The 15,118-nt window shown below is 40.4% G+C and overlaps 1 protein-coding gene across 9 annotated transcripts in view; it reads left to right on the plus strand.

Annotated features, from left to right (window-relative positions):
- The window catches only part of PRDM5 (PR/SET domain 5), a 169,839-nt gene that overhangs the window by 76,487 nt on the left and 78,234 nt on the right, over positions 1-15,118 (plus strand). For 6 of the 9 annotated variants that reach the window (XR_009459853.1, XR_009459852.1, XM_059722090.1 and 3 more), the window contains exons 9-11: positions 7,434-7,518; positions 8,773-8,930; positions 13,860-13,946. The exons of 1 other annotated variant lie outside the window; for it this stretch is intronic. Coding sequence is in view for 6 of the 8 variants with exons in the window: in XM_059722090.1 (XP_059578073.1) it covers positions 7,434-7,518; positions 8,773-8,930; positions 13,860-13,946 (330 nt within the window). In the remaining 2 variants the exon portion in view is untranslated. Of the gene's footprint in view, positions 1-7,433; positions 7,519-8,772; positions 8,931-13,854; positions 13,947-15,118 lie in introns of all 9 variants that reach the window. 2 more of the 9 variants (XM_006263126.4, XM_019494821.2) reach the window with 2 other exon arrangements.

Below are 15,118 nucleotides of genomic sequence, written 5' to 3' on the forward strand. Positions count from 1 at the left end.
CCATACCCTTCATGATTCGGGAGGACCCAGGAATTATAGGCCCATAAGCCTCACATCGGTCTTGGGGAAAATCCTTGAAATAATTATCAAGGATCACATCTGTGAGGGGCCAGCAGGGGAGATCATGCCCAGGGGAAATCAACATGGGTTCATCAAAGCCAGGTCCTGCCAGACCAACCTTATGGCCTCTTATGACCAGGTAACTAAATCCCTGGATGATGGTGTCACCGTGGATGTAGTCTTTCTGGACTTTAAGAAGGCCTTTGACATTGTCTCTCACCCCATTCTCATTAATAAATTGAGCAACTGTGGCATTGATGCCTACACAGTTGGATGGGTCAAAAATTGGCTGAGGGGGCGCACCCAGAGAGTGGTGGTGGACGGGTCATACTCGACCTGGTGGGATGTGAATAGTGGGGTCCCCCAGGGCTCAGTCCTGGGGCCTACACTGTTCAACATCTTCATCAGCAACTTGGACAAGGGGGTGGAAAACACGTTGTCCAAGTTTGCCGATGACACCAAGATGTGGGGAGAGGTAGGCACACTCGAAGGGAGAGCGAGGCTGCGATTAGATTTAGACAGATTACAGAAGTAGGCGGATGGTAATAGGATGGGGTTCAGTGTAGATAAATGCAGGGTGCTGCACCTGGGGAGAAGGAATCCACAGCATACATACAAGCTGGGGAGCTCCCCCCTTGTGAGCACAGAGGCGGAAAGGGATCTTGGAATCATTATTGACTCCAAGATGAACATGAGCCGCCAATGCCAGACAGCAGCCAGCAAAACCAACCGCATCTTGTCATGCATCCAAAGATGCATCTCAAGCCGGTCCAGAGAGGTGATACTACCCCTCTACGCAACATTGGTCAGGCCACAATTGGAGTACTGTATCCAGTATTGGGCGTCGCACTTTAAGAAGGATGTGGCCTGCCTGGAGAGGGCTCAGAGGAGGGCCACCCACTTGGTTGGAGGGCAACAGGGCAGGCCCTGTGAGGTGAGGCTGAGGGACCTGAACCTGTTCAGCTTCAGCAAGTGGAGGCTGAGGCGGAATTTGTTGGCTGCCTACAAACTTGTTAGGGGAGATCAGCAGCAAATAGGAAGGGCCCTATTACCCCCAGCAACACCTGCGGTGAGGAGGAACAAGGGCCAGAAGCTGCTGGAGAATAGGTTAAGGTTGGAGATTAGGAGGCAATATTTCACTGTTAGGGTGGCTAGGATCTGGAACCAACTTCCTAGGGAAGTGGTCCTCACTCCTACTTTGGGTAAATTCAAAAAGAGGTTGTATGAACATCTGTCTGGGGTTGTGTGATCCCAGCGTGTGCTCCTGCCAGTGGCGGTGGGTCAGACTAGATGATCTGTTCATGCCCCTTCTGACCCCAAACTACTATGAAATTATGAAACTATGATTTTATAGGCCTTTATCATATGCCCCACTTATCCTTCTCAGCTGCAGACAGATGAGTGCAGAGGTGTGGTATGTGGCGCTGCAGACCTGTCTGCACTGCCCCATACACTGCACATGCAGGCATACCCTGCTCTGTTACCTTGCAGTGTGGGGGAAGGGGTTGGGGGGTGACCCTAGGAGATCCTGGAGTTAAAAAACCCACTCTGAAAAAAGGCCAGGCAGTGTACTTAGTGGCAGCGTGTGCCACTGAAAACCAGAGCCTGGTCAGCCAGAGTCAAACTCCAGGTGCTGGCCAGGCTACCTGCTATGGCTGCAACCCCAGGAGGCCCCCAGGATCCCAGGTAAGGCTGCTGGGGCCAGCACAGTTGCCCAGCCGGGGCAACCTGCCATGTGTCAGAGCACACATGGCACTGGCATTCCCTAGAGACAAGTACCAGTGGCACAAGGTGTGCTGCTTCTATGTGTCCCCAGGGAAACAAATGTCCATGCTCATCTGGATACACCCCCCAATCGCAAAATGAATAGTCTTAGAAGTTATAGTCTCTCCTGGTATAGCAACTGTTCCAGGCCCCTGATCATTTTGATTGGCTTTCTCTGTACCTTTTCTAATTCTACAACATCCTTTTTTGAGATGTGGAGACTAGAACTGCATACAGTGTTCAAGATGTGGGCGCATCATGGATTTGTGTAATGGCACGACAGTATTCTCCATTTTGTTTTCTATTTCTTTCTTAATGAAACCCACCAATTTATTAGCTTTTTTGGTTGCTGCTGCCCATTGAGCTGACACTTTGAGAGAATTATCTACAATGATTCCAGGGTCTCTTTCCTGAATTGTAACAGCTAGTTAACAACCTAACACTGTGCATGTATAGCTGAGCTTATTTTTCCCCATGGGCATTACCTTGCACTTGTCAACCTTGTAGATCATCTGCCATTGTTTTTGCCCATCCTGGTCACAGTTAGAGGGTTGTCAGAAGAACAGTCCTGAGGCTAGGGCAAGTGGCTAGGCTTTCCCAGCCTCAGGGCTGTGCTGCGAATGCAAACAGGAGTTCAGTAGCTCAAGTTAACTCATTCCTGATATAAGTTAGTTCACCTCCTCAGGTAAACTTACTTAGTTTGGGCCCACCATTTTTTTTGCCTGATTTACCCCTTCTGAATGCCTGTATGGATAGGCATTTAGATCAAAATGTAATGGCTTTATGTAGCTTATGATACCACCCTACTGTTCCTTTTTCTTGGTATGAAGAAAAAATAGAAAAGATTTTTTCCCCCCTATGTTTAAAAGGTTTCCTCCATAGTTATTAAACCACTGCTACAATTTCCCCCTTTTTAGGAGGACTGCGCGTAACAGTTTGTAAGCTGAAATCAGAGTTATGCAGAAGTAAAGAGCACTGTTGGATTGGTACCTTGCTTCTTCCCTAAATATTTCATCCCATTTTATTTAAAATATTCTGAGTTGGCTTGTTTGTTAAATTACTGAATTGTATGAGAGAAGGAAAAACCAGGCGAGCTGAAAAAGGATGTGAAACCATTGTTCATCCCAACAGAACAAGGAATGTGCAGAGAAAAGTTGCCCTCCGACCTGATTTTAGAGAGATGTTTTGTATCTAAAAGACTCTGGACCTTTCTACATGTAAAAGTAAATGAAAGCATACAGAAACTTGTGGAATCCTGGGGAAGTGGTGGTAATCTGTCGTGATTATTACTAAAACAATTAATTTGTTTCAAAATGCATTTTAAATACAGCATGAATCACAAAGCAGATGATGTGCAGCTCAGACCTCATGAAGCATTTAATTTGTAAAGGTGATTTTTGAGTAGAACATTTCTTTATGGCTTTTATGTGTGTAGCATAGATCATCCTGAGTACCTCAGAAGGGCCTATTCCATTTGCTTGTAATATATGAATATAGCTTTACCAGAATCCTTTAGAAAGGTTTGACCACTGGGCTATGTGCATAATATAGAATAAGCATATGTTTTTAGGGTTGTATCTTTTATGGGACCTACTTTATAGTTGGGAGACATATTAGATAAGATTTTGAGCCCAGAGTATCTTTCCTCAGGTCTGGGAAACAGCAACTATAGCCTAATCTAAATAAAACAGATAAAGGGCATTTTAAATAGATAACCTAATTTTACAAAGGTTATCCTTATTTGTTTTGCAGCTACTACCTGAGGCTGTGTATGTGCCTCAATAAAAATTACATCTAATGAAAGGTTTTTATGGCAGCATAAATGGCAACAAATAGATGCCCCTACCCTTTGCTGCAGCACACCCCTGTCTTTAACAAAAGGTTAAAATAGTGCTGCTTTGTTGCAGTAGATTTCTATTTGCTTTGTGATCGGAGAGTATAAGCAGCTCAGAGTTGCCCGCACTGTCTAGCCAACCCAGGCAGTTGCTCCAGAGGCTTTAGGGACCCACTCTTGCCCACCCCAGGAATCCACCTGCAGGATCAGGTCTCTTGTTTTATCTGCTATTTAGCTTAGGCTGTATCTGCATCTTTTTTGGATTGGAGGAAAGGGTACTCTGTGTCTGAAAGCTTGTCAGACAGTTCTTATACAGTTGGTCCAATTCCCCCGCAAACTTCCTGTCCCCCCAAGCCCTTTGCTTGTCCCCCAAAAAACCCCTTGCTTGCATATTTGTTGGACCATCACAACTACATCACCATTATGACCCTACCATAATATTGAATTCATTTATTAGTGGGAGAAAAACAGCAAGAGTTAATTCTGTGGAAGTCAGAGACTCTAAATTAGATGTTTAGTTGTGGATAAAGTCACTTTATTCTTTCTGTGATTTTTTTCATAGATTTCATAGATATTAGGGCTGGAAGTGACCCCGGAGGATCATCGAGTCTAGCCTCCTGCCCCAGGGGCAGGAAGTAATACAGCAAGAAAAACATCCAGGTTTCTCTTGAAGGTGTTCAAAATAGGTGTTTGAACCACCTCCGGCAGCAGGCTATTCCAGACCTTGGGGGCTCAGCCAGTAAAGAAGTTCTTTCTTATGCCCAGCCGGAAACGGTCTTGGAGGAGTTTATTACCGTTAGACCTTGTCATCCCTTGGGGCGCTCTGGTGAACAAACATTCCCCCAGATCCTGATGAACACCCCTTATAAACTTATAGGTGGCCATCAGATCACCCCTGAGCCTGTGCTTTTCCAGGCTGAAGAGTCCCATGGCTCTCAGCCTCTCATCATAAGGTCTGTTTTCCTGACCTCCGATCATGTTCATGGCTCTCCTCTGGACTCTCTCAAGCTTCTCCACATCCTTCTTGGATGCAAGCCAAGGTTTTGCTCACTTTACTAGCTGCGGCATCACATTGAAGGGTCATGTTCATCTTGTCGTCAATCATGACCCCCCAAGTCTTTTTTGTCCATAGTGCTAGTCAGCATAGCACTGCTGAGGCTATAAGCATGCTGCAGATTTTTCCTCCCAAGGTGGAGAACCTTGCATTTTTCAATGTTAAACACCATCAGGTTCTTGTCTGCCCATTTCCTGAGGCTATTAAGGTCAGCCTGGATTCCCCCCCTGTTCTCAGGTGTGGATGCTTTACCCCAATGTTTGGTATCATCGGTGAACTTGTCCAGTCTGCTTCTGACGCCAGTGCCCACATCATTAATGAAGAGGTTGAACAAAATAGGTCCAAGAACAGAGCCTTGAGGGACCCCCACTGGTCACAGTGCACCATCATGATTGACTTCCGTCAACCACCACCCTCTGGGTCTGACCACGGAGCCAATTCCCCAGCTAGCGGATCATGGTGGAACCGAGGCTGCAGTTGGCCAATTTTGCCAAGAGGTGATCATGGGATACCAGATTGAAGGCTTTTTTAAAGTCAAGATATATGACATCAATCTTTCCCTTTGTCCAGGAGATAGGTCACCTGGTCATAAAAGGAAATGAGATTGGTCAAGCATGACTTACCTGCAACAAACCCATGCTGGGTATCCCTCAGGGTGTTGCCATTGGCCAGTTGCTTAAGAATGGCCTCTTTGATAATCTTTTCCAAGACCATCCCCGGGATAGAGGTCAGGCTGATGGGCCTGTAGTTTGCCGGATCCACTTTCCTCCCTTTCTTGAAGATAGGCGCCACATTGGCCTTCTTCCAATCATTGGGCACTTCACCCGAGCGCCAGGAGCTCTTGAAGATCCGTGCCAGGGGCTGAGCTATGATGCAGGCAGGTCCTTGAGTACTCTGAGGTGCAAATTGTCAGGGCTGGCTGACTTGAAGGTGTCCAGCCTCTCCAAGGTGTTTCTTCACGAGGTCAGCATTGATGGGTGGCAAGAAACCACCCTCAGTCAGGCGTCCCTGTCCCATAATGGGCAGGGGCGTCCCATGGGACTTGTGAAAGACCGACACAAAGTACCTATTTAGTAAGTTGGCTTTTTCCTGGGCGTCGGTCGTCAGTTCTCCCTTCTGGTTTAGCAGGGGTCCAATGTTGCTCTTGCTTTTCCTCCGGCTCCCTGTATATCTAAAAAAGGATGTTTTATTGTCCTTGATACTTGTAGCCAGTTGGAGTTCCATTGCAGCCTTGGCTTTCCTGGTTCACTCCCTGCAGGTTTGCACCAGTGCAGTATATTCCTCCTTGGAGGTGGATCCTGTCCTCCATCCTTTGTAGGACTGTCTTTTTAGACGCAGGAGGACCACTAGTTCCTCGTTGAGCCAAGGGGGCTGCTGTGCTCTCTTGCTGCTTTTCCTCCAGATGTTAAGGTCTCTGTTAGAGCAAGACCTCCAGTTTACTTTTTTCTCACTGAAATTTCTGCAAAATACGGCACTGCTCTTAAAATATTTGTGATGCAAAGCATAATCTGGTAGTGATTTAAAGGGTAATTCTGTCTGATTATTGATTACTATGTACCAGGTTTAAACCTTATTACAGCAAATGATTTACATTTAGTCAAGAAAAGTATGGCATCCAACTCTGAGGAATTCTTATCTCATCCTGAATAATGGCTGTTTAATTTATTTTGTTTCTTTTGGGTTGAACTTTCAAGTTCTCTTACTGTAGCACCAACATGGTCGGTTTTGAGAGAAATCATCATAGATTACTATTTAATTAAAATTAGAAAAAAAATTGAAATCTCTCTCTTAATATTACAATTATATAAAGTTTATTTTCACCAAATTTAAAATTTGCAGGAAAATTGGCTTGATAATGTCACTTTTTAAATACGACAGGAGAAATTCAGTGTACTAATTTCAAATTACTTTGGAAGGAAGTAGGTCTTACTCAGGAAAGTAGCCCCATTAACTAAGATGGGATAACTAATGTGAGTGGACACTACTTGCATAAGTAATTACAGCAGTAGGTCTTGGTTAACTATATTAAGAGTATCTTTCTTTGTGGGTTTTTTGGAGAAGAAGGATTGGTAGTCTAATATGTCCAGTAAGGTGAATCTAGATGATCAGCTTTTTTCATTTGTGATAACAGCTAATCATTGGCAGTTTAATGTAATAAAAATAAAATGTGAATTAACTTTACAGTAATTCCTTAAATTGGAGTAAACTGGAGTACAGATAATTTTACTATTTACTCCAATTCCACTTTCCATTTAATGTACTTTAACTAACCCACTTCCAATTCACTTATTTTTTTAATTTGGCTTAACTTTCCTGAATTAATATTTTTTTAAAGTGACAGTAATGGTTATGATTATTATTTCAAGTCGTGGGAGAGAGGTGTGCCTGTATACTCACACTTGTTAGAGGTAAAGCACTGACACATTCTACACTTCTTGCATGTTTCCATATTGATGGAATTCAAATTTCATCTGATAGTATGCATTGATACACTCATTTCTGTCTGTAGCCTTGGTGTTAAATTTTTGTTCAGAAGTAGTGTTTGATTTTTTCAGACTTTACTATTCAGCATGGGGTAATTAAAGAAGTCTCAAACTATCAATAAATATTAGCATAGCTACTGGCTAAGAGATAATTACGATATGTTAGGGATGTTCAGTATATTGAAGAGGCGCTATCTTGTTGGAAACACATATTTAATTATCGTTAAACACTTTGCAGGTTCATGAGATCTTTGAATGTCAGGAATGTGACAAGAAATTTATATCAGCTAACCAGCTAAAACGCCATATGATAACCCATTCAGGTAAAAATCTTTAATTTTTTTCAGTATGTTGTAATTGGTCCCTGAGGTATTACCTAGATTATTTTCTAAGAGAAGGTTTGTTGAATACCACTGTGTTTTGAGGCTGTTTCAATCAAATCTGTCCCACCCACCTACTCCCTGTAAAATCATTTAAATAATGCTTTTCACCCTAGTAGAATACCCATATTTAACAGTGCAGTCTCCTGCCCCTCGAAACTTTTTGAAGCTGCCTTTTTATATTAGCTTGGACGGGAAAGTTTAGTTCCATGGGGAAAAATTAGATTGCTACTTGTTTTGTGAAGGAGAGTAGGTTCTTAGTGGCTGAAGTTTCATGTTGAACAGAAAGGGAATGAAACTGGGATATACTGCTGACATCGGACTGTGAGAAAGGGAGACGCATTCAGACTTCCTTAGTGGCCTCAGGTTGTAGGCAGAAAGCTGCCACTCATCGAGCCAGGCCATTTTCTACACCATGCAATTGACCAGTTTTTCACCAGGTTTGGCCGGTCATGGAGTAGATAATTGTGATTAGGGAGAGCCCCCCTAGTAGTGTTGGCTCTAGGAGCTTTTCTAATAATTTCAGGCCTTCCATGTCTTTCACCCAGTGATTAGAAATGCCAAGTGATTCAATGGTTTCATGAACGTTGTCCTGTCAAATACATTAAAGTTTAAAAAATGCAGGCTTTCACAACTGTAGAGACTTCTAATTTATTTCTTTTCTTGATATCAGCCCACACTGAAGACGCATTAACTTTATCACAGCAGCTTTTAGCTTAGTTTTGACACATTTTGAATGAGAATACAGGGTTTATGCAGTTAAGTTGCAGTCACCAGTTGGAGCATAAAGGCTTTTTCATAGCGACTTTAGGTTTTGGAAGCTAATATGATAGGTATATTGTTAATTAAGTTTTAAAACATTTAAACTGTCATGCCCTCTTTCACATTTGTAATCTGGAAACAGGATTTTCCTCTTTGAAGTCATTCTCTTTTGATTTAAGCTAATTAATCAGAATTTAGTTTTAGCAATGATTATTGCAAAGAATGTGCCAATTTCTTGAGATACACCATGGCTTATCTTTTATGAAGTGACTTAACTGTCTAACATAAAGGGCATTAGATGTCTTTCTAATTGGTTTAATCTTAATTGGGTTGACTTAATTGCAAAAATCTCTCTGAGGAGATGACTGTCTTTGCCTTTCATCTTCTCCCCCTGTACAAACAGGAGATTAAATGTCCCCCACTCATTTTCTGCAGAAAAACGCCCCTACACCTGCGAGGTTTGCAATAAGTCCTTCAAACGACTTGATCAAGTGACTGCACACAAAATAATACACAGTGAAGATAAACCTTATAAATGCAAGCTTTGTGGAAAGGGATTTGCCCACAGAAATGTTTACAAGAATCACAAGAAGGTAAAGCACTCTGCTGTTGTTGTTTACAGGTCTGCCAGCCTCAGATTTGCAGCTATTTTCCTTTTAAATGGTTGATCATTAAGCTCTGGCATGCTTATAAACATAAGATTAAAGTATTGGCAAATGTATTTTCTAGTGTTTTTTGTTATAACCAAGATCTCAAGATAACTGAGTTTTCAGAAAAAAAAAATACACACAAACCAAAATACTGTTCCTTTGCTAATGAGCATTGACTAAATCCTTTATTTGATTTTTCTGTTTTGATTTTTGTTATTGGGTCAAATTTTTTAATTTAAAACGTCCACAGTCTTAGGTTAAAACAGACAACATTTGAACAATATTCTCAGTATTGCTCTTGCAGTCATTCTTAATCATTGTACCTATCACGTGGTGCTTTCCAACAATACTGTATTTGCATTTGGTAGTGTTAAATAGCACATTACTGCAACATCAGAAGAAACATTACCCTGAGAATGTGCCCATGCAGGGACACACTACTTGTGTTGATTTAAGCTCAGTCTGCCTAGCCTAATTTCTCTAATGCCTGTCATTACTTTTAACCCTAGGTTCCATTTTCAGTGGCAGGGCTGCACCCATGACTGCTGTTTCAGAATTATAAGACTGTAAAAAATTATCTAGCTGGTTTCCTGCCCAGTCTTTGGAACCCTTTTTCTCTTTCTCCCCTTCCCTTTGATGAAATTGATATACCCTTACTTACACGTTTTTCACAGTTTGGCTCATGTTATATGCCATCCAGGAATTTGGCACAGGATCTTTGCACTATCTCTTATACTTTCAGCCATAAATCATATGAAAGTAATAATAATGCCTCTTGTGGGGTGAAGCAGTGCTAACTGTTCTAAAACAGAAAGCATACAGAAGCCTGCTGAATGAGTAGACTAACTTTCATACACATTATGATCATAGCTTACGTATCAAACCTTATTTAAAAAAGGGCCCTACAAAGTGGGGGTGAATCCTGCAGAATGGATGCAGTTCTATAAAAGGACCTGAAATACAATCTGGGCAATTGCTTCTGTATCTTAACGTAACAGGTTTCTAGGTTCTAGATATTTTTGTTATGATAACCTGCATGTGATGGCCAATAAGGAGTCAGAACTTCAGAATCAAGAATAGTGAATGATGTTTTTTGCCTAATTTTGCAACTATTACTTGTACCAGTGGCAGTATTCATATCAGCAAAAATTGCATGAGAAACATTTCACAGAACTGAACCTTTTATTTAACAAAAATATGTAGTCTGTTTGCTGAAAAAAAATTACTAAGACTTTAATTATCTGGTAAATACTCTGTTTATTTTTGTCATGGATATTCTTGCTACTTGTGGGAGTAATTGCTTCTTGAGTACGTATGCAAGTAATACAAATGTATTTGTCCAGTTGGATAAAGAAAGTGTAGAGAGAAACAAAATATGTTTATTTTCTTTACATTTAGTTACAGATTTGACAGAGACCCTTTACATATCTCTTCAATCTAAGTGACATACTTTTCTTATTGGGTAAATCTCAGTGGCATATATGAAAATTGAACAGAGTGTACAGCATACACTAAATATGTGATCTAGAATGTTGTTATTACTGTGGCTCAAGGAGGACTACACTTGTAAGAGCTTAACCACTGATTCTCAGCGAGGGTGCTATGGCACCTTAGGGTGCCGTGAGATTTTTGAAGAGATGAATGAGGTGTAAGGAGATAAACAGATAAGCACAGTCGTAGGCTTGTCCCTGGCTGGCCAATCCTCCACCTCCACTGCCTGGCCTCTGCAAGGAGGTAAATACTGCAATATATAAGTTAAGTGTTGAAATGAGGCACCACTCAATTCACTGAAGTTATGGAGAGGTGCCTTGAGTCTCAAGAGCAATGCCTCAAACCCAGATGAGATTGAGAACCACTGAATTAAGTGGTTCAGTATTTTGATGACAACAAAATCTTCCCAGTAAGACAGAAATTTAAAATTTCATAGTGTCTCACCTGATCTCTTATTTAACTTAAGCTTTGTATTAATGTTTATGGTTTTATTCTTTTCTTTTAAATCTCTATGCCCCTTGTTTTAATTCTTCTGTATTGTGTAGTCCAATGCAGATATACTATATGTATTTTCTTTTCTTTTTGGGGAGGTAAATCTTGGGACTTGAATGGGTTGACAGTGTTCTAGTGCGCTGAAGCAATGTGGCTGTAAATCTGTAGTAAGAATAATATGTGCTTTAGTTAAAAACAGTTAAATCAGCAGTATTTAACAGAAGACGTGTTATCAAATTTGATGCCTTCAAATCTGAAAATCTTATTTGGCTTTTACAGCCAGCTAGCTTTATAGTAATTTTTAAAAATTTATAATAAGAAACAGGATATACATTTTGTGCCTTCTTTGAATTTTACGTCCATCACTTAGATGGAGATATATATTTTTATATGAGGACTCTTATCCCGATTATGTGTCAGAACAAAAAAAACCTCTTAGCTTTCACAACCTGTTTGCTTTTAATCATTTCTCAAGTTTTGGGGAATGCTGCATACTGTGCAGGCTAAGGCTAAAGTTTTCAAAGAGTCGAAGAGAATTAGATATCCAATTCTCTGGGAAAGGTAATGGGTGTAAGGCAGTTCATTCACTATGGTGACTAAATACTGCTTTTAAATGAAGTAGGTAATCATAGAATATAAAGTCTTTTCACGAAATAGGTGGACAGCAAATATAGAGATGATAATAAGAATAGTATTGGACCAGTGCTAGAGATAAAACTTTTTACCTGGCAGGTCAGATTTTATGAAAGTGCATCTTTGCAGACAAATACTGAAGTATATATTTTTTTTTTATACACTGAGTACAAAGGAAGGACTTTCCTTTTTTTCCCCCTCAATTGTTCACATACTAGGTTGGCTCTAGAATAAAGTCTGAAGAGACGAGAACAACAAGCAGTAACAGATAAGTGGACAACATATTAGAAGGGCTTAGAGCAGTGACTCTCAGCCAAAGTGCCATGGTTCACAATATAAACCCAGAAATTTTAAATAGGAATTCATAACGTTGAGAATATTGTGACCTGTTATTGTCTTTCTGAGTTCTTTGCAATAGAGGAGTTGCTCTATTGTTTTTCAGTAGTAAAAAAAATGAATGAAGCCTAGGAGCTGACAGTTTCTAAGGGGTGCCTTGAGTCTAAAAAAAGTTGAGAACATCTGTCTTAGAGCTAATCAAATGATCTTCATTCATGGAAAACGGGTGGTTGTAATGACTACACTCCTTCAGGAGTTCCTTTGGGATGGGCAGATTTAAACTGACACTGAATCCACCGGAGCCATCTTAGTAAAGGCTGAGAGAGGGCTATTCTGGAGCAGTCCCAGTTTTTTTGGTCATATCAGCCATCAAATGAAGTACTTTTTGCAACCATATTGGCCAGCTGCAATCCCCTGACATGGTCAGAGTTGTTAGATAGCTTGTGTGGTGACAAGATCACTTTGTTCAGGGTTTCCAGTATAAGGTCTCTTGTGCCAGGAAAGATTCTGGGTTGATGTAGTCTATAGTGTGTTTATTTCTGTACCATTCAGAACATTGGAAAACTAATTAGTGGGCACCTAATATAAAGTTTATTGATTTCTATGAGGGAAAATTACTTTCAAGCATCAGAGATAATATGAAAATAATGATATTATAGAGAAATAACTAGCCATATGCATTTTAATGTATAATATTGATAATTTTTTTGTATTCTTCATGGTGAACCCTTAGGCAGTTGGAAATTGGTCTCTTTATTTTTAATTTTTTACATTTCAGCCCTATTTGTGCTTCCAATAGTGCAAGTTGCAGTATATATGGGGCACAAATGATGTAATTCAAATCTGCTGTAGAGGACACAACAATAAAAGTATCTGTTATCACGCCATCCTCAATTGCTGGAGCTACAGTAACAGAAAAGTGCTTGTAGACTTTCCCAATGTTTTATGCATCTTTTCTGTGCTTTCCTGGATCAAATGAGTTTAACACATTTCAAGAAGCAGCCCAGCACTGACTTTATATGAAGAAGCATTAATTATGGGGTAGGGGAGCAAACCCCATCTAAGGCTTTGGTTCAGTAACCTAGCATTAAGCATGTGTGCAGGCCACCTGAAGTCAATGAACCTGCTCATGTTGATAGTGTTAGGCAGTTGCTTAGTATTCCAGGCTGATTCAGGTTAAAAAACAACTAAATGTAGCTAAATATAGCTTCAACAATAGTTGAAGAGAGGTGTGTGGAGGGGAACCAGGGAAGGGGACGAGTAACCCAGGTGGAGGCCTGTTTTAGATGGTTCTACACTTAAGAGCAGCTGTAATCTCTTCTCTTACTTTCAAATTAGGAGCATCCCACTGGTTCATGTGCCCTAAAGCTGGGAAAAGAATGGAATATATAACAATGATTGAATAGTTCTGTTAGTTTTTCTTGCTGTATGCATATCAATCATGCCTTTTTTAAATTAAAAAAAAGTTTAATGAGCACTATATACAATACATTGTATATAGGGTACCATTATACAGCATATGTGTATGATTTGGTATCATACAATAAGGTGTAATTTTGTAACACCATTCAATAGCCATGTTGGCTGCACTTGAAAATTGCATGCGAGTACTTGTATTAAGCTCGTTTTGCAATTTGAAGGCTCATACCATAGAACAAATGTGAGGAGCTTGTAGTGATAACGGTGTCATCTGAAGGAGTACACACACATCTATCACATGTTGGAGAGGTATAGAAATATATTAGGGCTTCTGCATTTTAGACTGCGGCAGACAAAGGGCTCTTAGTGTTTAGAGATAATAAACCTAATGAGTATTTCAGACTAGGGCATTCTGAAATAAAGGAAGTGAATATTGCGCTCGTGAAAGGTGCCAGATTGACAGACCTGGAGACTGAACCCTTCTATTTATCCACAGAACAGGTACAGCACAGACAGCAGCACTGCAAGCTTCCCCACAATGTTTCATCAATATGTCTCAACCCTGTTCTGGAGGAACCACCTATTGAGGTGAGAAGGTAGTTCAGTCTCTTCATGCCCAGTCAATCCTTGGCCTCTCTGCTGAGATTGCCAATAAGAGTGTTGAGTAATGCTAATGTGATGTGAAGAGCTAGGAGTTAGACTGGACAGTCTTTTTATTTTACATAACTGTTTTGGAAGTGCTTCAGTGGGCCGTTCTGCTGTATGCGACTTAGGCTGGGTTTGAACTATTGCCACAGAAGTGAAATGGCTTTACCCTGTTTTCAGTAAGCACTTTCTATGAGCCATCCAGTCACAAGACGCCTTCTTAAAAATATCCCCATGCATGTCCAAATGCATAGTTAAAAAATGACAAAGCTTTATTCTTGTATTTTAATAATAAGGACAGGAATGTTTAAAAGCATGAATATCTATGAATAAAAAAGCATCATACCCTTTACATTTCTAATCATTGCTGTAGGTTTTGTAACCCATAATTGATGACTGTTAGAGTCATGAAGACTCCTAACATTTTTGTATTACTATCTATTAAGGGGACACTAAAAATCAATATGAAAGTGTGACCCAAAAATGCTAGAGGCTATTATAAATAATTTTGCTGACTTTTGGCAGAAGAGCTATGACTATCCCATCACATTGTGGATTTGTTTCTGCCATAAAAAGAAAATAGACTGTGCACTTGTGTACCGTATTAATGCTTGCTGTTAGGCTATGAGATTGACTTCTTAATATACAGAATTTTGTTTTTATCCACAATCCCTGCATATTATAAAATATTTCCTGTCACTCCCCTTTCCCTCAGGGCCTGATGGCTTTCAATCACGGTCCTTGTGAATTAAATAAAGTATTCCGATACTGATTCTTTAAAACTGCCGTGTTTCTGAAAATTATAGGAAATTGGGTAGATAACATATTGCATGCATTTATTTAGTGGCTTTAATAAGGTAGTCCTCGATTAAAATAGAGGAGAGGGGAAGTGGTTTGAAATTTACACAAGTAGGGTAAAGCTGGTTCTTTCACAAGCTCCAGAGATCCACTTCAACAGCTGTGAAGTTTGTTTACAAGATTCAGCCAAGCTTTGCTTTTTGTCTTGCTTATGGCTTTGATGAGGCTGTTTTAGCTCTGGTGAATATGTACTTATGTGAGTGAGGATCCTCAATACCAATTCTTCTGCCTCCTGTTTCAGATTAGTAAACAAGGCT

The sequence above is a fragment of the Alligator mississippiensis genome, chromosome 2 (genome assembly GCF_030867095.1).
Source record: "Alligator mississippiensis isolate rAllMis1 chromosome 2, rAllMis1, whole genome shotgun sequence".
Lineage (NCBI taxonomy): Eukaryota > Metazoa > Chordata > Crocodylia > Alligatoridae > Alligator > Alligator mississippiensis.